The sequence below is a fragment of the Rhamphochromis longiceps genome, linkage group LG13 (assembly GCF_057381845.1).
Source record: "Rhamphochromis longiceps isolate RC_006_pf linkage group LG13, R_longiceps_female_GT1.1, whole genome shotgun sequence".
NCBI lineage: Eukaryota > Metazoa > Chordata > Actinopteri > Cichliformes > Cichlidae > Rhamphochromis > Rhamphochromis longiceps.
In genome coordinates this window covers 15,025,087-15,047,782 of record NC_140569.1, presented here as the reverse complement: position 1 = coordinate 15,047,782, position 22,696 = coordinate 15,025,087, and the positions used below count along the sequence as shown (strand labels likewise).

General features: G+C 38.5%; 1 protein-coding gene across 3 annotated transcripts; it reads right to left on the bottom strand.

Annotated features, from left to right (window-relative positions):
- Positions 1–109: 109 nt before the first annotated feature.
- Positions 110–21,305, bottom strand: slka (STE20-like kinase a). 3 transcript variants are annotated; one of them, XM_085427928.1, is made up of 21 exons: positions 21,167–21,305; positions 20,675–21,062; positions 17,563–17,727; positions 15,033–15,081; positions 14,389–14,538; positions 13,308–13,380; positions 12,771–12,965; positions 12,474–12,555; positions 12,206–12,337; positions 10,833–12,047; positions 10,606–10,736; positions 9,998–10,121; positions 9,504–9,683; positions 7,966–8,058; positions 6,307–6,378; positions 5,177–5,306; positions 4,418–4,542; positions 4,134–4,328; positions 3,476–3,601; positions 2,102–2,215; positions 110–1,949 (listed from the first exon to the last, which is right to left on the bottom strand). In XM_085427928.1, exons 2-21 carry the CDS (start codon positions 20,822–20,824, stop codon positions 1,803–1,805), a joined length of 3,648 nt encoding a protein of 1,215 aa, XP_085284054.1. In that variant the 5' UTR covers positions 20,825–21,062; positions 21,167–21,305; the 3' UTR covers positions 110–1,802. The 3 variants fall into 3 exon arrangements, with proteins under 3 accessions (XP_085284054.1, XP_085284055.1, XP_085284056.1); XM_085427929.1 differs by lacking the exon at positions 6,307–6,378 and having other exon boundaries at positions 20,675–21,291; XM_085427930.1 differs by lacking the exons at positions 6,307–6,378; positions 7,966–8,058 and having other exon boundaries at positions 20,675–21,291.
- Between the last annotated feature and the right edge of the window lie 1,391 nt (positions 21,306–22,696).

The window sequence follows — 22,696 nt, the reverse complement described above, 5'->3', positions numbered from 1 at the left end:
TAAAAAAAAGAAGGAAAAACAATAGAAAAATAAACCTATTTTTGGACTTGTGAGTTTTGATATTTGTACTACTAAATTTGTCTAAAAATAAAATTAACTCAAGTTGCCGAATAAACAGTCAATATTTTATTTACAAGAAAAAAAATGTCCATATATAAAGACACATTAAATACATTTCATCTGACATAAAAAATGCATATACTAAAGAATATTCATTGTGATAGAATGAAACATTAAAATGCTGTAACATAAAATAAAAAAATATTTGAAATCTATTGGTCGAATGGTGTAATTCACATGACAGCCTCCAGAAACTCCAATAAAAATCCAGCATTTATGACAAAAATCAAATCAATGTTTATATATAAGCATACAGAAATTATAACATGCATCGATGCTATATGGTGGCAAATGAAACTACAGTAATTTCTTGTTGTGAACCATCAATACTTTATCGTAAAACGCAGCAGAGGGCATCTCCTCACACACTGAAACTCGTACAGTTAAAGGACTGCTCTCAACAAGTGCAAAAGTTCACCATGAAGAGCGATTACAGCATACCAGGAATACAGGCTTCGATTAGGCATGGCTGTAAAATACTAAGGGCATATTTGAAAAAAAGGAAAAGAAAAAAAAAAAGAAGAAGCTAAAAGTAATTTTAATAAAAGGAAAACAATATGTTGAAACAATTCAGCTTGGAGTTTGATTAGGCTTTGGTGAGGCAAAATTTTCTACTGCATATTTTTTTCTTTAGCTCATGTGGCAATACAGTGCAAATCAAAAGCTTTACATTCCTTCGGTAATTATTCTTTACAAGACGTCATTAGTTTGTGAGATTGCTGCTGAAAGTCAAAGGGAGAACTGATTTAGTTAACGTCAAAAAACCCCAAAAAAACCCCAACCCAACAGGCCACCTCTGTGTTTTGCTGACCGGCACTGAAATCAAATTATGTGCTAAATCAACAGATATATTTTTTGTTCATTCATCTCTTAAGATGGTGAAATGCTTCTGGCAAGCACAGTATTTATTTAAACCTCATATCTAGGTACACACCTACAACACAGTACATTATTTTTCATCTGAACTCACAGCCTCCCGATCCCAACATTTTAACTCCCGTTAGACATCAGACACTGTGCACAGAAGACTACACAGACATAACAAAGTCTTACATCTATACATGGTTGTCTTTTGACTCCGTCGCCCTTCAGCAAGGTCTACTACTACATGCAGCCAAACTAAATCTCAGAGCAGTCTTTGATAACCAGCTTGTGTGAATCGATTACACTGATCTCATGACATCTTGTGATTATGAGCAGAATTGATAACCAGTTTTTTAAGTGCAAAACATTCAGGTGGGAATTTATTTACTGCAAGCTGCAGAAAATGCAGGGAAGGGCCTAAACGCAGAGAAAAAAAAGAACACGAGGCACTGGAGATTATTCATATTGTAGCAGAGCTAAGCTTAACGATAATAATCTGAAAAGCATGACTGACCTCAGCTACCAACCGCAGACTTTTAAAAATCTGAACATGCTCAAAACAAGTGCATATCATTCATTTTGAGTCTTCCCAGCAAGCTGAGGAAACCCAATTAAGTAATGGAACGGTGTGTAGGCACGTCATGCTCGCGAATGGTGGAACTTAAGTAGTGAAACGTGTTCACGTTTTTCAGTTAGCGGTCAGAGAAATGACGCCTCGGCTCGTCCTTCAAACTCCACTCCTTTTTAAACTCTGGAGGAGTCGAGTTTGAGAGCAGAGTTTGACAGCAGTCTGCTTTGCAGCACGGACGAACATTAGGCTACAAGCCAGAGTTATTCAGGTTTGGGATGGGATAAAATTTGGATACTCGACTCTGAGTGGTTGGATTAAGGCATTCAGATTCACCACTCATCTTGAAGAAGACCTCCTGCTCCTGGAGCTTCCGTGTGAACTCCTCCTCTAACGCCTGCAGGGGGCAGCACATACAAACAGAGTCAACCAGTTTGAAGATAATATGAAAAATTCTGTTGAGACAGCCTGCACAGGTGGATCCTGAACATGGCGTCACTAGAAAGAAAATGGAAGAAATAAAGTCACAAACATGGATAATGAGCATACCTTCTTCCTTGGTCTTAGCTTCTCTCTCCACTCCTTGATCTCTTGGCTGTGTTCCTCATCCAGCTCCTTCAGCTTTTGGGTCTCATGTTCAATCAGAAGGTGGCATTTCTCATTCTGAAAGAAAATGTGTGTTAACACGGTGCTGTCATGATTAATGAATCCTGTATACGTCCCTACACTGCGACATATCTTGCTTTTTATTCCTTTAAAAATAGATGCTGTCTGACATCTTTAATTTGTCCTCTACTTATTTTCTGATAATCTTCATAAGTCACTGTTCATTTATGAATCTGTTGCAGTCACTTTCAGTCAGCAGAGCAAAAACTTAAAGGATTAAAGATTAAAAACTTAAAATGCACATTAAATATGCAGTATTAAATAAATGATAAAAAAAACCTTATAAATTAATAATCATGTTAAACTAGAACTACTGCACTGCAGTTTTACTTCATAGCAAACAGGCTGCAGATTCCATTCGAGTTCAGACTCATAACAAATGTAGTTAAGACTGAAAGTATTTAGTAGATTAGAATCAATCTGCTATAGCAGAAAGATTAGTATCTACCTGCTCTAGAGTTATGGTGCTGAATTAAGTGTTTTTGCAGCGCATTTGCAGTTTCAAAGTGAAACTGACCTTTAACCTTTTGGATAAAAATGAATTAGATTCAACTTTTTTTTTTTCCAGAATGACATTTTTGTCATAATTAGTATATTAATTATTTAACTGTTGCCAGAAAGCATTTAATTCAGCTCTGTGATCAGAATAAGATCAATAGTAAGAGTGTGAAGTGACCGGCAACACCTAATAGAAATCGATACCGCTGGCCTCCAGAAACTCTTTCTACAGGCTGCACATAAACATTTGCAACATGAGCATGGATTAACCGAAGCAATAAAAACAGAGGATAGATATACAAGGAAGCCATAAATATTAATGGAATTTAGTGAGAATATTTCAAACAATAGTACCAAGTACAATTATGATTGCATGTTTTAAATAGCCTCTGCTACAAATGTAGCCTTGTTAATGTTTACTTTTCATTAGCATTAAAAGAAATATGTAGAAAAACTACTGAATCCTGTTGAATTTGAATGTCTCAAATGATTATTTTTTAAACTGTATATATTCTTGATATGGTTATACTGCAGCCTACACAGGAAGTACCCAGTCTTTCACCCTATCACAGCTGGAATAAGCTTCCTGTAACCTAAAGGTAGATGAGTTGTTAAGAAGATGGATGGAAGGATGGATGGATGGATGGATGACGTGGTTATGTGTGTTTTGCTCAATACTCTGGAGCTCCATAGAAATGTAGTTTAAAACATATACGATAAACATAAAAAGAGTGTGAATGTGAGCGCGTTGAGCCCCACCTGCAGCTGCTGCAGCTCCCTGATGTTTGAGTCACACTGTAGCTGCAAATCTCTCATCTGGTTCTCATGTTTCTGGTGTTGGTGCAGTCTCTCGCCCTTTTGTCTCTTTTCTTCCTGCAAAGCAAACTGGACCATGGAGACAAAAACACAACAGACAGATGTGAGCATGATTTGCGGTTTTCACACAAGGCATAGGAACTGCTAAAAATGATGCATTTTTTTTCTCTATGCCTTTGGTCATAGTGTCTATTTCAAATAAACTGACCGTGACTACAAAACAACACAAGCATGTTGCGTATTAACATTCAGAATGTCAGCGAATAAACTATTTGCACAAACTAAAATTTAAGATTTCCTCCAAGATCGTTCACTGAGCTTTCATCCACAAAACTAAACTGAAAGTGCAACTTGAGAATGATGGCGTCAGTATGGATTGTGAAATGGTGAGTTGGAAAGTTTCTGGTCTGAGATCCAAACAGGCTGGAATAATAAAGGGTACTGTGTTTGTATTGGTCAGCGCCCAGGTGTGAGTCTAAGCCAGTGTGAAACATTACTGCTGAGAGAAAGAGGAGGAAAAAACCCCCAACAAAAACTGATGTCCAGTCACTTCTTTTAAAAATGGTCAAACATCACTAGCCCGAGCTCGCAGCGCCTCTACCTGTTTTATCCGCTCTCTCTCCTGCTCTGCGGTGATGGATGCTGTGGCGGTGATGCGGAGACTCTTCTTGAACATAGCCATGCGGGTCTTGGCCTCGCTCCGTTGGATCTTGGGCAGACGCACCCTCTCTTGAGTCTGTTTGTTCTTCAGCTCCTCTATCAGACGCTGGTTGTAGCCCTGCATTTGCTCCATCTCCTATAAAACACACGAATGCCCACAGTTTTGTTTTAGTGGGGTTATTTAAATTTTACAGTTACATTTACAGTTCCACTCTGTGCTTGTACCTTTTCATGCCTTTTCAACAGCTGGTGTCTCTGCATGAAGTACTGGTCTTTCAGCTGCTGCTTCAGCAGTTGGTGCTTTTCCTGCAGATGGCGCTCCTCCAGCTCCCACATGGCTGCCTCTCGAGCTACAAAACACATGTGAGCACAAACAAGGCTAAAAAAAACATGTGCATGCATGTTTGCTGGTTACCAACAGGGGTCTGAAAACCAAACAAAAAGGCAAAATTGGATAGGCAGCAGCACATCCCCTTAAACACAGTGTCTCAGTCGTCTGGATGTCACAGTCAGAATTTACACACTTGGCAAGCAAAGGAGGCATCGCTGACATCAACTTCCTCTACACGCTGACTCAAAAATAAAAGTACATCTCAGGCTGTGGTTTCTTTCATGTCTGTGTCTGGCATGAAAATGAGGTTTGAGACACTTGAATCTTGCACAGGATACGTGAGGTAAGTTGTTTGCCTTTTTGTCATGTTTAAAACAGCAGCAGTCTTAAGACAGAGTGGCACAAAATGTGGTATCTCTGACTATGTTCTCAGTGTTCGTGTGAATATAACACTGCAGCGTAATTCGAATCAGTGATCACCAGATTTACAACACAATTACAAGTCAACTGGTAAACACGAGGACCCTGTAAACCTAAAATACCCTGTGATCATTTGTGTAGCTCAATAATTAATTCCTATGGCATACATTACACAATTACCCTTAAAAAAGATTAACTCCAAAACAGAGCAGTAACAGAGTCGGGTCTTCTACCTCTCATAAACTGCTGTTTGTGGTTAAGGCAGTCTCTCTCAATCGTGGCAATCTCCACTTTATGCTGCTGGATGATTTTCTTTAGAGCTCCATCCAAGTCTTGCTGCTGCTTCTGTAGGAACTCTTGCTCCTGAGGAGAGAAGAGCAGTGAGAAACTGCCTGGGGAAGACATGGAGATCACTCAGAGACAGCAAAAAGTAGAGAGGGGAAGCACAGCAGTGTCACAGTTAGACTGCATCTTAATGATCGAATCTGCCTGAAGCAAAATAATGTAATCTAGCCATTCACTTCAAAATTCAGTACAACACAGAGCACTAAGATGTCACATCATCAACTGGACTCAGCAAAAGAGACACTCAGAGTTCATGGATGGCAACGATCCACAATGGAAGTGAAGAAAGAGAGAAAAGTTAACAGTTTAGTAGAGATACTGTGGCAAAGTTTTATGCAAGACAACATCTACAGTGACATTCACATCGTCCAGAAACCAGCCTACATTACGCATGACTAATTGCATAAGAAGCCAAATCTTCTATTTATTTTATTTAACTTTATCTAGCTAGTGTTAACTGTAAGTTGTATTGCGATTATAAAACTATTATTAGGTAAAACTGATCATATAACTCACTTGATTATAAGAAAACTAAGGTAACGCTGTTATTATACAGTTGAATCCAAATTAAGATGGTTCAAGTGTGATCTCATAATCCACTTATACACAATGAGTGACTCATCTGCCCTGAAAGGCAGGCTGTCTATATTGGCTGACAAAGACAAACATGGATCCAGACAGAATTCATCAAGAGCTGCCACACAGCGGTGCAACCCAGATTTAATCTAGTCTTAAGCAAACGGTGTAATACAAGATAAATACCATATAAAATACACAGACTTGATGTATAACATTTGTGAACTGGTGGAGGAAAAATACTAAGCAAGAGAGGAAGAAAGAACCACTGCACAAACACAGTGATGACAACACTCAAAAAGGAAAAAAAAGAAAAAAATCCCAACGTTGCCCATGCTTACATGTGTTGAACCATCACAAACTATCCTGTCATGTAACTTCACACACATCTAAGTATGGGCCAGAGATGGAGAGATACGGGGCGGGATGGGGGGGCACTTACATCCTGCATCTGAGCGTTGAAGAGTGCGCATGAGGACAACTGAAAAGACTGTATCATAACCTGGGCCACTGCCTGTGGAGGAGAGCACACAGCGCACTTGCCCTGATCAGGGACAGACAGCACACAGCAGCCTGAGGATCTCTCACGTCAACACTCACTCAGCACTCACACAGATCCTTCCTACATTAAAAATGGGTTTTCCACTTTGGGATTGTTGGTGAGTTTAAGGCTCGTGGCGAGGTCTGGATGAATGTTAGGAAGTCAATCAATTAGTTGTCAAAACTCTTTGTCTTGCCATGCTTCAAAGCGGCTCAGAATTTTAGCATTTTTGTTAAATCCAGCTGGTAAAAAAAGCAGTTTTGTTACTTTCAATGCTACTTACAGAATATTTAAAACAAAATAAATTAAGGTTTACCTTTCAAAGAAAAGAAGACATTTGTTTGTGTGTCTCAGACTGAGCACAGGAAAACCAAGTTTTGAAAAGGTCTTTCAGTAACGATCTTTACTGTGGAGACAAAAGCTATGTCTGCAGTCGCTCCTTTGTTAAGAGAGCCTGAATGGTGCCTGAGGTAGCTGGTAAAATGAGATCTGACACTTCTGAATCATCATCACCACCACAGACTGTATGATCACCACTGACAAGTGTAGCATTACATAATTAAATTCCACATATGTAGTGTCAGGAACAAAGATGAAGAATTGCAATGTGGGATGTTTTGTACTTGATGGACGGGTGTGGGATGTGCAGTATTGAGTAGCAGACTACATGTTATGGTTATTACATTTTGGACACTTTTCAAAGGAGAAAACCTTACAGTGCATCTAATAATGATTATTTTTTGTTTTGAGCAGTCATCAGTTAAAATAAATGATTTTTCCATATCAGTGAAGATGGAGGTAAACAAGTATTCAGATTTGAAGCAAATCTAAAACATTAAATTTGTGTTTCTTTTGTTTTGTCGATTAATTTTCTGAGGAAAAATAAAAAAATATTCAGAACCCGATTTGATTTTTAACACTGACATGTGTTCAGTGGCCACACCACAAATTTTACTTCCATAAAGATTCTAATATTCATTTTTTGGTGACAGCTGGAAATCTCAAAGTTCAATTATATTTTTCATTACTGAGGAAAACAGTAAAAGGTGGATGTTGCTTCCTTTGAGGCAATTTAATTTTTTGTTCCTCCTACCTTTATTTAATAAAAGGCTGAATATTGTAAAAATCTTTTTAATATAGTCCAATAGAACACTTCCACTGCTATGTGTGACAAAGTAGGAAAATTAAATCTTTATCATAGGATAGAAATCATGAAAGCAAAAAATTTGTCAGAAACCTTGTATGTAACTTCACTGGTGACTGTATGTTATAATTTATTTCTCCTGAACAAATCTTCATATATATGTGTAACATAAAGGGAATTGCTATTTTTTTAAAGCTTCTACCTGAAGCACAAATTTGGTTTTGCCAAAATTCAGTGAGAGCTAACCATTTAACTGTAGCGTGTACATGGTATTATTAAAATCTTAGAAAATTTTTTTTATAAAGAAGGAGAATATATTCAAAAGTCAATACAGCTCAGTAGGTAGTAGATAGATAGCAGATAGGGAGCAATTACATACACAGATAATACTCCAGACACAGAAGGTGATGCTTTACCTCTGCAGTGTTGAGGAGTGTGAGGTCCTCCTTTAAGCGTTTCATGAGCTCTTTTTTCTTGTGTTTGGGTGAATGTCCAACTTCCTGTATGGCCTAAAGTGTGTATGTGCAGAATCGGTTTGATCTCTATAGTCAGAAAATCTAACAAAGCTGGCCAACAACAGTAAGAGTCATGCACTGCCCAGTCTGAGAGGAGAGATACTGGATCCAGCCACCAACTGATTTAAAGTCAACATGCTTAATTTCCACCTCCTGCATTTAACGTTTCTTTGAACTGTCGACTTGACCCCCATGAGTTAGAGTCATGTTAAAAGAAAGAATTTGACTTGTGCACGGCAGAAGATGTTAGCCTCAAAAACAGCTCGCCCTACATTACTTTGCATTCGATTAAGTCTCGCAGCCATGAACATGATGATTCGTGGGGGGAAAAAAAGAAAAAGAAAAAAATAGAATAACTGAGTTGGAATTGTTTTGTAATTACAAACTAGATTTAACAGTGTAATAAAGCAGGTTCAACATGGTTTTCTTCCAATTTGCCATTTATAGAGGACTTATAATTTTGTTAATAATGAATCTGTTGATTATTTATCCATCTTGACCTTAAGATTTCCAAAAGAATACTGCAGCACTATTGAAGACAATTCCATGTCAGTTAGTCAGACCAAAGGCATTTATTATTTGACCCAAATAAGCCCAACACCACTTGGAAAAACCTTTCAAATCTGGCCATCCCATGACCAAAGCAACCTCACACACTCATACAAGAAACATGGTTAGTTAAATACACAGTAACAGTACATTTCAATAAAGATTACAACATGACAAAATGCAAAAAACACATCTTATCCATAGCCTAATTCTTGGATTTTTACATCTAAACACCAAGAAAGCAAACGCAAGCCAACCTGTAAAACAGCATTAAGTAGAATGGCAATAACAAGTAAGTAGCCTAAGCATCAAACTGGGAGGAGCATGGCAACCACCAAGGCATCATTGTACACAACAGATGGCAATAAGCACTACTGCCCTTAAGAACATAAAAAGGCACACCCAGAGAAGCATTTAAAGGCTACTAAAGAGCACAGAAAGAGCCAGGAAAGACTTATAAAGACCAAGCATGAGAACATCTGCACCATCAAGCAAAAGCTTAAGTCATCAACGTGTCAAGATACTATCCTGACTTTTTGTAAACAGTTTTCTAAAAATAACAAACACACCCCAGGAGCAAAGTATTTCTTAAGCTGCAACCAGAAGCCTCTGGGCAGATGAATAATGGATACAACAACATGAATGAGCAGCATCTAGGAGAAGGATAGCACAGCCTGTCTGGGTAACATTTGCACACATACAGCAGGGCGCACCACTCCCATAGGATTAGTATGAGACAGCCAGGTTAGCCACCGGCTAAGTTGTAAACACATGCACCATTAAACGGCTTGTGCAGTACACATCACATGCAGCTGCTCTGGATCACAAGCTCCCAAATTTAAGTACTACTCAGCCCACTTCCACAGAGAAACACACATGCAGGGTCATACCTCTTTCTTGCGGTTCTTCAGCATGTTTTGGAACTTTGAGAGCTCCTTGTCTTGATCTGCTTTGATCCGTTTGGCTTCGTCTCGGAGCCGGCTGGTGTGATCCTGTTCCAGTCGCTCAATGGTCTGTTTCTGCTTCTTCTCAAGGTTCTCCACTTCTTGGTCGTATTGACGCTTTTTAGCCTGCAGAATTGATACGCACTAGGGTCACCCTGACTATTCCAAAACAATATTTATTTATATTAGATTTTACATAATCTCTTTGTTTTTTTTGTACGTTTTTTCATTTTGCTTTTAATGCAAATTAAAGTTTCCAATATTGTGAAAATTAAGCAGTTAAGGAAAATCTGGCAGCACATTTGATGTAAACACTTGCATTAAATTTAGCCCAGATTTGACATTAAGGTGCTTGTTTTTCAAGGAGCTAGCCAAATGCCAAAAAAAGAAGAAAGAAAAAAAGCCCATCACACTAGTGCAGTACAACCAGAGTGACTCACAGTAGTTTCCTGTTCAAAACGCCTGTAGATCTGCTCTCGCTGCTGCTGCAGCTTGTCGCTCAGCTGCTGCTGGGCCCTTTGCTCCTCTTTCTGGAGGAGGCGAAGCTCTCTCAACTCCTGCCGCCTGCAGTGAACATATCAATATAAGGGCATGATATTTACTTATTAAAAAAAATCTAATACTTTTTTCACAAAAACATGGATGGAATTTTATGGTTGCACATCAGTGACTTTTTAAAAAAATATATCTAAATGTTTATTTCAACTTTAGTGACTCATTCATACTCTATGGCTTTTCGTGCTTTGATGAATCTTTTTAAAATGTTTGATTCACATTTGTGTCATATATTACTAACAGGAGGGTCGTGCAGTAGTCAGACAGCACTTGTACACACAGTAACAGCAACATGCCTCATGTCTTTACAAGGCAACATGAGAAATGACAGTAATATAATGCGGCATTCATCACGGGAGATAACCCATCTGGCATTTGTAAAAAGCTGTGGGAGTTGTAAAAAGAGCGAGCACTATTTAAGGCAGGCGAGTTAAATGGGTCATGTCACACATTTAGAACAACTGTATGTCAAGCAGATTAGATACAGACGTACCTCAGGAACCTCATCTCCTCATTCCTGGTGTCGTTATCAGTCACTATCTTAGACGTTGTCACACTAACCTCCACACCATCCACCATGAACTTGCGTGTCTTTTTAAGAGTCTTCTTCTGTCGTTTTGACTCCTACCAAAAAGCAGGGTTGCTTTAGAGGATCGAGTAATCAGGGTAGTGTTGATAATGTAATAACTGATGGTGTAATAGTGGCACAGACTGTATTACCTGCAAGGACACAGAGCCCCCTTCTTTGCTCTTAGACAGGAAGCTGGAGATAGACAGATTGAGGTCGAGGCTGTTGCTATCAGCAGCAGAGCTGCTCCCAGAGTCAGAATCCTTCTCCACATCTGGCCTGATCACAGCAGGGCTTCCTTGCTCCATCTTGGCTTCTGAATCCGTTTCGCTCTCTTGGACAGAGACAGCATCTTGGGAAGTGCTCTCATCTGCGTGGGTTGCTTTCTCTTCTTCTTCGTTCACACAGGAATCTTTAGGTGGGACCACTGAATCCTCAGGGGTGTCTTTAACTTCATCACAGATGCCATTTGTAGACTCAGTTGGTACTTGTTCCTTTAGCTCAGCTTCCTCTGTGATCTGGCTCTCTTGTTCAGGCTGCTGTGACTCCTCATGGGCCTCATCCATAGGCTTCTCTTCTGGTTTTGTTTCTATAGGCTCAGCAGATGACTCATCCACACTTAATTTTGTGTCTTCATTTATAAACGTGTGTCTTCCATCTGATTCCATATTCTCAATGTTTACATTTTCATCTGTGCCATTAGCCATGGCTTCCATTGTGTTCCCTGTTAGTTTGGGTTCAGTCGTTTCCTCCTCGGATTCTTTGCTTTCTTTTTCTACCTCTGGCTCATCTCTTGGAATGGATTCTGTTTTTTCTGCATCTTCAGGTTCTGCTTGTGATTCTCTGGATTCTTCTTTACCAGCTTCTTTTTCTTTCTCTTGCTTCCCCTGCTCTGGCTCTTTTTCTTCCTCCATTACCTGGGTAGTTTCATCACCCATTATCCTTTCTTCTGTCTCCTTCTGTTCCTCCTCTGTTTCTGTGACAAGTTCTTGGTTGTCTGTTGTATTTACAGGTTCTTCTGGCTGTGAAACTACTTGCTCAGCAGACGTCTCTTCACCTTGACTCTCTTCTGGTTTAGGCTCTGTGGAGTCATGTGAGATGACATCTTTGCTGGGCTCTACTAGTCCAGATGCCAGGTCTTCATTACTGGCATCAGACACCTCATTTAATTTCTCCTCCTCAGTCTTGTCTACCTCACTTGTTCCAAGTCCTTCATCAGATAACTTATCACTAGTCTGGTCCTCAGCAGGCTCAACTTCCATCTTTTCTTTAACAGCCTCAAGAGTGGAGGGAGTTGATGGAACTTTGTCATCTTCTGAGCTGGCCACACTGACATCAGAAGGTGCTCGCTTGTGCCCGGGACCAGCCTAAACCAACAGAAATTGCAATATGTCCACAGTGAGCAATAATAAAGCTTACCGCAATGAGTTTAATGAAGCTATCAACATCAAGTGTTCATCTAAATGATAAAAAAAGTAAAATACTATAATGCTTGTTATACACATATCCCCAAAAAACTACATACCAGAGGTGTATCAGGTTCGTCCTCTTCCTCCTCCTCTTTGCTGTCCTCAAGCTCTTCTGTGACTTCGGCTTTGGCTTCAGCTATGAGTTCTCTGAGAGGTCTGCTGTCAGTTACACTGGTGACAAAAGGATGCTACATATATAGACAAAAGATATCAACATTAGATAAAAAATTTTATCCTGCAAAATCATTTAAAGTGTGACACATTAACATCTGACGGACATTTATGCATCACTTAGTTTTATAGTAGTTTGCAACTGCAGCTCACCTGCAGAAGCTGTACTGTACTCCACCTATTGTCCACATTCTTGTCAAGTGCTTTGCGCAGAAAGTCGCTGAATTCTGGTGACCTTTAAATGGTAAAGAAGACTGAATTTGTTGGTCCCAGAACAGAGTAAGTACCCCGTTTTTTTCTTTATATAATGTAGTAATTCAGTAGTAGTTATCCTTTTAACATTAATATTTTATCATGCTTTCACACATGCAAACCCTCAACATTTCCTCATCTCCCATTCGGAAACAATCCAGCACCACCTTCCCAGTTATCACCAGCACAGTATCTCACCAGCGAGAGGGATTCATGAGTGTGGGCGGCTCGGACTTGGCTATTTTCAGTAGCACTCTCATGGGATTCATCTCATGGTTGGGCGGTTCAATCTGTGCCAGTTCTATGAGCGTTACGCCAAGGGACCAGATGTCGGCCTTGTAGTCGTATGGACGGTCTTTGGAAGTTTCGCACATTACCACCTCTGGAGCCATCCTGCGAAATTCAATCAGTCAGTAAGAGCCACCAATCAATAACCCACATTTTGGAATGCAGGTAAATGAGGTCATTCAGCATATCTTCTAATGCTTAAGGGTCAATGCTCTTATTTTCCAGGAGGAAAGGAATATAAAATAGGAAGTTTGTTTAATACATAGATTTTTTTCAAATGAGTTGTTATCCCACATTTTTTGATGATTTAAAACAACAACAACAACAACAACAACAACAACAACAACAACAAAAAAACCCACTGTCATCTTAGCTGTGGTACAGTCTGAGACAATTATCAAATACTAAGAGGTGAATGCCCTCTTGTAAGCAGGCAGTGTGACTCACCAATATGGAGTGCCGATGAAAGAATCTCTTCTCTGTAATGTCTTGGTATTTTTAGCAGACACACCAAAGTCAGCTGAAAGTAGAATTAAATCATGATTCTTTTCATCAATGAATTAAGCTAAACTGTAAAATGGCACCCTGTGAGACTAGAATATAAAATATAAAATAGCATTTTCTACCAAAACAAAACACAGTAGAGAGTGCTTTACACTTATAATATTTATCCCCAAAGTGAGCAGAAAAGCCTCACATTCCCTTTCATAATGCTCTTAGGGTCCATCATTGTTGTGTTACCTGTGCAGTTATTTCAGCCTGCTCTCTTTTCTTGCAACACTTACAGTATGCACACATTAGAGGGAAAAAGAGATCTATCATTAAGTCCCTGGTGACTGGCTTGATAATTATTGTTTGCCAGGCTCCGTCATGACCCTCTGCCTACAGAACATGAATCATCAGGCAGCCAGGAGCTATGGATGCTGCAGCAACAACATGAACATGAATACTCTTACTTCTGAAACATTATGCATCACCAAAACACATACATAGGTAGAATATTATATTAAAAAAAACAAAACAAAACAAACAAAAAAAAAAAAAAAACACACAGCAAGCACATCACTTTGTTCTCCAAGTTTTTGAACCCGATGCCAAATGATGACTCACTACATTTTTATGTGTAAACAAACCACAGTGCTGCACTGTCACCACCAACCCCAAAGTCAAGCTACAAAGAGATCTACAACGGCTGTTTTAATACAGAGCCAAGGACAAATCAAAGAATGAATATAATACTAAAGTGAGTTTAGTAGACACCCCCCCCCCCCCGTTTTGTTACTAATTCATCCCAAGTAAGTAAGTCGTGTACTTAAGAGGTTATGTGGTTTCAGAACTTAAAGATTCAAACCAAACCTATGTACTTTATTAAACATGCTTTTTGTAAAAAATACAAAACAAAAACCTGATTCTGCGAGAACATTTAGTTGATTTTAGTATTTTTTTAATGGAATAACCTCTCATATCTCCTTTTGTTAGTAAATGGTTAGAAATGGTTAAAAAAACAAAAAAACAAAAACACAATTACCCAGTTTTACATCTCCATCCAGGGACAGGAGAATATTCCCAGCTTTCAAGTCTCTGTGGATGATCTTGCTCTCATGAAGGTAAGCCAAGGCCTCCAAAGTCTGCTTACACACCACACGAATCTGGGGCTCAGTCAGGGGTCTCTCCAACTCTAAGGACAAACATGCACAGAGAAAATTCCAAAGTCCCAATTTTTCCCAGTGAATATTTTGCTGTAGGCTTTGTTATACACAAATACAAACACAAAATGGGTCATCTCCACCTTTACATCAGCAAGCACATATGACTAGACAAATCTAGGCGAGTCATAATGAATCAACATTGAATAGTGAAGTGAATTCATTATCATCTTCTTTGCAATGCAATTTGCATTTTAAAATGAGTGGTTTTGTGTTTCTTTAGGCTTCAAAACAAGACAGAGGAAGTGCATGAACAAGAAGTACTTTAACTGCTTCTTGAAACCTGAGCTACAATAATTACAGTTGGAATTGCTTTGCCAACTTAGTAGAGGGGGGAAAAAAAAAATCCTTCGGTACAGGCTTCTGGATGGAATAAAAGAGTTGGCACTAGAGGATGGAGAAAAGGAAAAGCTGCAGAATTTCATAGTGTTACTCTTTTTTTTGCTTTAGTGAATGAGGGACTTACCCAGCATGATGGCATCGACAGCACCGCCTGCACAGAACTCTATCAGAATCTGTAATGGTAGAACAAAAGAACATTAAGTAATACACTTATATAATACAATAAAGTCCCAGTTTAACCTACCCTTGCAGCACACGACTTGATTAAATAAGGAATTTGCGACTTTCAAAAGCTGGAACAACATGATGTTTATTGAAAAGATTGATTATACTGTAGAGATCAAGACGCCAATCAGCCATACTGAGCTATACGTCTTTTGGTTTCCATTCTACATGCATCTGTCTTTTAGTCCTTCTTGAACTGAAATATCTGTAGAAGTTCAAGCTTTGAACTTGATAGTGACTGGGATCCTTTTCCACTATACAGAGGAGGTTGTGATGAATGAGTCTATTATAGGAATTTCTACAAAATACAAATTGTTTCTTAAAAGTATAGAAAAATGTTTAGTGCAAAATGCATGTAAATATTTTACACATACTATGTATGCTTCATCACAGATCCTAGTGACAAACGATTTCCTCATTTTGGTAAACACTTCAGAAGAGTTTGAACATGTTTGTTTAGGATGAGCACGCACGCTTTAAACTAAACCGCTGCATTAATACTGAATACTGCACATTTTTATGTACAAGGGGCAATACTTAAAGGAAGTGAACATGAGTCTCTCCATACTATGCCAGTTAAGAAGACATGTTATTTAAAATACTTAACTTGCATTATGAATATTATTTTTTAATACAATATTTCTAAAATGTTTAACATTTGCTTATATGTTTATAAATAAAGGTTTATAGGTTTTAATATGTAAATGAGGGTTTGTCATTAGTCTAAATATGTACTAATTTATACACTTATACTTTATAGAAACAACAATATTGAAAAATGTTTCCCTTTAAGCCTAAAGCATTTCTTCACAGTACTGTGCTTCTGTCAACAGTAAGAGGAAGACATCCATTATTGCCATCTTTGTTTGTTTCAAAACAGTATGCACATATGCGCATGTTAAAAGCTTGGGAATACACTAAAACGTTGGGTGCAAGTGTCCTTTAATTGGACGTTTCTAGCTTGGAAGAAATTTCCCCAAGGGAAGAAAAAACAAAGAGGGGAGATGCTTTTAAATATAAAACTGTGTAATTTTATAGGGGATATTTTAACAACAAATATCAACATAAAAAGGTGCCAGTTAACTACTTAATTACAAGTTTCAAGCTGATATTTTAAGATGAAATATCAGTAACCTCATCAAATATGCAATAATTTTCATAAAGTGCAGTGATTCTTTGGGTTCCAGAGAGGTAACGAAATAAAACTAATGCTAATCCCCTATGCTAGGATGTAAAACTGCACAGGTTCTGACCTCAGTTGTAAGAGCTGATGTAATGTACCCGACCAGTACTTCATCATTATTGGCTTAGCCTGCACGTTGCTTGGCAGCTCATGGTATCAGATGATACAAAAATCAATCGAAGCTACAAACAGAGCACCACCCTCTATTCAGTGATTCAAACAAAAGGAAGAAACAAAGTGGTTCTTCCCATTTGGCAGTACACTTTCTCATGCCATCTCTTTTGTAGTTTACAGGTGAGTATTAAACTAAACGTACACTGATTGTAGACACAAGTCAAAGTAAACATCTGTTTTCTAGCAACAGATTTCCTTTGTAGAAAATTAATGAACATATTATACATTAACTCAACACCCGGCACAAGCTAAATGTAGGCAGTTACACATTCATCATGCTATTTGAACTCAAAGGCCAGAGGGACAACCTGCATGCGGCTCTGAATTATTCAAAAGCACTTTCTCCAGCCACCAAAACTGCTCCATTATCTTCCAATGGTTGTGGCCAGTCCACAAGGGACAGTCACATGACACCCCCTGCTAGGACCTAATTGCTCTGGGGCCTCTTACTGCACACAATGAGATCTACTGACCATGTATTAAAGCTGCACCTCTGTGCTCACAGTAAAACACCAGGATGAGGATGAGGGGCTGTGTTCAGAGATTTATACGTTCTTTCTCATTATAAAATACACTGTGCACACTGGTTATGATTTGAGGGAGATAGGAATAAGGCCAAATTGAGGAGTATTCCACTAAATACATAAATCCCTCATTATAAATAGGAAGATGTATAAAGTATGATAATGCATTTCTCAGTAGTGGCCTATTACTTCTTTACTTCCTTATACAAAGACTTCACTTGCAGAATTTTGAACACAGTAACAAATCAGGTCGATTTCTAGCTAACCAGCTAAAAATAAATAAAGAAAAAACAACTATATGTGGCCTATTACTTCTAAGCAGTCAGGTACTCTCCAGTGAAGCATGCAGTCCTAGTCGTGTATTAGCCTCTGTTGCTTGTCATATGACCCATTCTAACTCTTGAAGAAATAAGAAAAGTTTAGTGTCATGAGCCATCAGTCAAATGATCTGAAAGTCCTGTGAGAAACAGCATAACGAATGGTGCCTTATAATGAATTTCTGTCTCTCCATGCTTCACTGCTTCCCAGCACGAAACTGACGAACTTACCCAAAGTTTGCTTTCAAAGTAGAAAGCGTCCAGCAGTTTGACAATGTGATGATGGTTGCAGGAGGCCAGAATGTCAATCTCAACCATGTAATCCTCCAGTTCATCCTCAGTCTTTGTGTCGATAACCTTAGCAGCAGCCAGGGTCCCATTCTGCTTGTTCTGTGCCTGCAAGCAACATTGACAAAATGATAAATTGTAGAGTATATCCTTACAGCACACAGTGTATAAAATGGGAAAGGATCATGCTAATTATAAGCCAAATGTTGCTCAGCATAATTTTACAGAGCAACAACTTGTAACTTGTACACAACAGGAATTATGGAAGAATATCAACATTAAGAAAAAAGTCATTTGGAGCAATATAAATTACGCAGCTTACAGAAGATTGTATCTCAAGAAACTCATTTCAGAGATTTAAGACAACTCTTTGTCAAACATTGATAAAAAAAAGAAAAAAAATTACAACACATCCTGTCATTCTGAGCTACTCTAACACAGGCCGATCTTGCAACGCTTGCTCACTTCCTCCACTCCTTTTCCTCCCCTCTTTTCTTTCTTTCATCTCACTCTGTCACACTCATTGCAGTGATTATTATACCAAATATGTATATGATTTAACAGGTTTGTGCCATTTATTGCACAACTCAAACCCTAAATTCTCATTCCTGATAGAGCTGCACCGAGGAGACCAATAAAAATGATCACTGAACCTGTGAAATAAAGCACTGGGAAGTTATTTTAAGGCCAGCCTAGGGCCTAATGTTTATGGATACAGACACAATCTCAGGGAGTTAGGGAAAAAGAAAAGGGAGGGAGTGTAAAGACCAACTGCAGCAGAGTGTGTCAGACCCTATATTTACACTCTTCTGACCTGACACACTGCCTGCCTCTTTTTCCCTTTGTAGTGGCTGATGCCTGTCAGGCACAGGCCATCGCTTACATGCAGATTCAATATTAGCTTTACAGTGAAGAGAGACACCATAATTTGTCTGTCACTTGACTCATTAAAGAAGAGCCTGTGACCTTTGCTCATCATGAACATGACGTTTTAATGTGCTAAATGCTTAATGTTGATCTGTTTTGAGGAATTAAATGAGAGCGCAGGAGTGCTATAATCATGTTTAAGAGGGAGGGAGAGCGAACTTTGTGGTTCTTTGTAAATAATAATCATTGACAGTTCAGCACTGGTTATTCAAATGTACATCCATGAACGCAGAGTTTTTACTTTATTAAATAAATAAATACATTTCCGTCTGTCAGAAAAAATTCATCTGAACTCTGGAGTTTAATTTACTCAAGCTTAAATATATTTATGTTTGTAAAACAGCCAAAAACAGTAACAATAAAAATGTATGTACCGCTGTTAAATAAGGTAACATAGACTTTTTGTTTGCAGACCATCATGCTTACGTGTATAGTAACACCCTGAAGGCCCATTCTGAGCCAGAAAAAACCCAACCTTTAATGTGAATAAATAGCTGATAAATGAAAACTCCCATATCGCACCACCTGTAGAGGTCTATCTTTGAATAGGTAGATCAGATTTTTAAAAAATGACTCATTGCATGGAAAGAATTATATAAGCAGTTTGTTTGCAGTACTAAAAGTGTCTATGAAACACTTAACATGTAATACATTCATCTACTAGTTAAGAATTCTCTCTCTTCCGGTTGACCTCACTTGAACAGCTGATTCACATGTTGCTTGCAAACTCTGCGACCCCACCCAAAGGAGTTAGCTGCCAGAAGCCTGTGAAGTAGCAAATGAAAGCACAGTGCGCTTTCATACTAATGTGGCCTGATTAAAGATATCTTCACCTGAGCTCACACAAGTGATAACTGGGAGTCAGGTGTATATTTTGTATACTTTGGTGTGAGAAGGCACTCAAGTATTTCTTGGCTCTCATCTCGTGTAGCCAATCAGCTAACAAGACTAGGAAATAAGTGAAGACAAATTAAGATTTATGGGCCATTTGCTGCATTATTTGAACGCAAGAGCACCAGGAAGGAACAGCATTAAGTAGCTCACAATGAGAGAGAGAGAGAGAGAGAAAGAAAGCTCTTTAACAGGGATTAGTGCCAAAACAAAAAGAGGCATGAAGGCACGGAAGGTTGTGGAAACTATTTTTCACTAATCTACTAAAACAGTTATATACATTGAAAAATATTTAAAAGAAACTATGTTTAAAAAAATACAAGTTAACCAAGTTAATCTACTTGTGCTACAAGTACACAAACACTAACTTTTTCTAAAGTGTGTTCTCAGCCTAGAGCAAACTCCTGCAGAGATAACCTGGAAAGGTAAGTAAAGTAGCAGAGATTACAGCTGGAGGACACAGCATTGAATATTTTTCCATGTAGCATAACTATACACCAACAAACTACAACATTGGAAGGCATACCTGACTTTCTCAGCAGGAAAACAAACCTAAACAAAATAATAAACAGGTACTCTTCTATGTCATCAAATTGTTGTAACAGTTCCTATATATATGGGTTAGTGAAGACAAACCAGATGTGACAAACCACTGCCCTAATTTAAACCCAGCTGTGCACCTGTCACAGTAATTAGCATAAAGTGTGTGTTTTTTTTTAAAGTCTGGGTGCACCTGCTCTGTCATTTTATTAGTTTAAACTATTTATTGTGGTTGTCCTGACATGTCACAGGCCCAAATAATCCAACATGTCACATGTGAGGCCATATTGATTCTGTATGTGGACCACACCTTTATCAGTTTTTAAACAACCCCAAGTGCAACTCATTGGTAAAGTCATGTCTATACTCCGGCAGTGACGCAAAGCCTGTGCTAAGCCTGCTAAATAGAAAATATCCAAAAACTAATTGAGTTTAAGATCCCAGCTGCTGGTCACATTTCTTTACAGGATATTAGCAGTTAGTCAATTCCTGCATGATTTATATGAAACAAATATGTTATTTGCTGAGGGTTAGGTGGCCGAGGTTGGAATATGTTACCCAAACAAGAGCTGTAATCATCGCTGTCAGCTTTACAGCTTATGACCTCGAGACAGCAACATGCGAAGAAACAACTGAAGCTAGTCTATAAAGAAATGCAGGAAACCAAAGGCGGATGTAACGTAACACGTCAACTTACCTTGTACACTTTCCCAAAGGCTCCATCTCCCAGTTCCCCAATAATTTCCCATATCTCCTCAGGATTGACGTCTCTGTGTACATGCTCATACTGCTTCTTTTTCTTATCCGGCCCTAGTTTGAAGATCTTGCGAAAATTGAAGAAGGACATCTTTTTTAGGTGTGAACTACAGCACCGCGAGTACGCTCTCTTCGGTTATTTCCGCCAAGAAAATATAGCGGTTCCCTCCGACGCGGAGCTCAAAAGGCTATCGAAATGAGAGCATTCAAGCGTTAAATTAAGCCAGACAGACCGGTGCTTTAGCCATTCAGCTATGATAATGTCAATTATAACTTCCCTCGACGGCGGATATCACAGTCACATCATAGCTAGCAGCCTTCACAGGACGCTGTCGGAGGAGATGAGGGATACAGAGAAGAGTTAGCTGTTCCGCAGAGGCTCGTGTTTCCGTTTTGAGCGAACAAAATTAAACGAAGCGGAAAAAATATTTACCATATCATCAGTTTCGACAGAATATTTTCTTTAATCGTATAACGTTACCAACACGAAAACGCAGTCAACGGACCTCATGCTTAGGTTGACTGACCACACACAAGTTAGTGGACTAGCATCAAGCTGCTATCGCAGCTCTCGATATTTCCGCTAAAGTCTTTCAAAATAAAACGCAACTGTTACGCAGACCTTTTTATTTACATTATTTCGCTTTATTTTTTCAATTTCGTCAAAAAAAATGGTAGCGATATTTTGTTTTAATTATTGATGTCAGAAAAGAAAAAAGTTAAAAAACCACAAACTTCTAAACTTGTTTTGTGATACAGTTAGCATAGCTTTTAAATGACATAAAAAAAAACTACTACACATTAAAAGTTTTTCTGTCCCACTGACTACTAAAATAAAAATACCATTTGATTTAGATGATGCTTCAAAATAACTGCCAGAATAACTTCCCGTAGGAATGACCAAAATGGCTGCCAGGTGAAAAGCTTAGTTGACTAATACAATAAAGGGTTTTAAAAACCCCTCACATATTAAACTTATAAGACAAAAAGAAAATCTATAATAGACCTTCGACTGCCTACGTCATAACTATACAAGGGTCTATAGCGTTTGGAGTTAGGTGGTCATGGATGTCATATTACATCTGCCTTTCTGAGCTAAGATGTATTTTTGCTGTGGCTTTGTACACTATATATTCCGCATCTAAATAAACAACCAATTATAATTTACATACATTATTCACGTTAGATCAAATATAAGTATATTACGATAGAATATATAGGATTATAATCACATTTTATAGTAATACATTGTGTGACGGTACTGCGTGACAAGACCGAATTTAAACCTCGATGGTTAGGCGTTTCAATGTACGATAGGTGGCGTAAACGCAGTATCAACGTGATTTTACCGAACCGGTCCGCTTCACTGGTTCACTTTGGAGTACGAGAAACAGACTGGTTTTATTGTCCGACTTGAGCAAAACAACAGAGTGGACGCTTTTACGTCGGAGGATAAAAATAGATTTCCGCTGTCAGCAGGTCTATTTCTAGTTAGCTTGACGCAGCTGGGTAGCGGCTATTTCCTCCCCAGCAGGACGTGCTCCGCTCAGCCGGGCTCAGCCCCCTCGCCTCTACCACGCATGCCAGTTGTGGTCCTCCTGTTGGCATAAAGAGGAGAAAATGGTAGAATTCTTCCCCCCTCCCCCCCCCCTTTTTTTTCTTTAAAAATATTTATTTATTTATTTATTTTTTAACCCTACAACTGTTTACAACTTGCATAGTTCCCATTTCTGTATAACTGTATATCTCAGATTTCTGTAAAGTTATTTATTTCATATTCTGTATAGTTTTTCATATTTATATCCTGTTCATATCTTGTACATAGTTGTACTCACTACAGCCTGTACATACTATTCACAACATACTTCATACCGTGTACATTATAACATACCATAATAGACCCATTTCTGTAATATACTTACATATCTATATTATTGCTAGTATATATTGTAATATATCTATA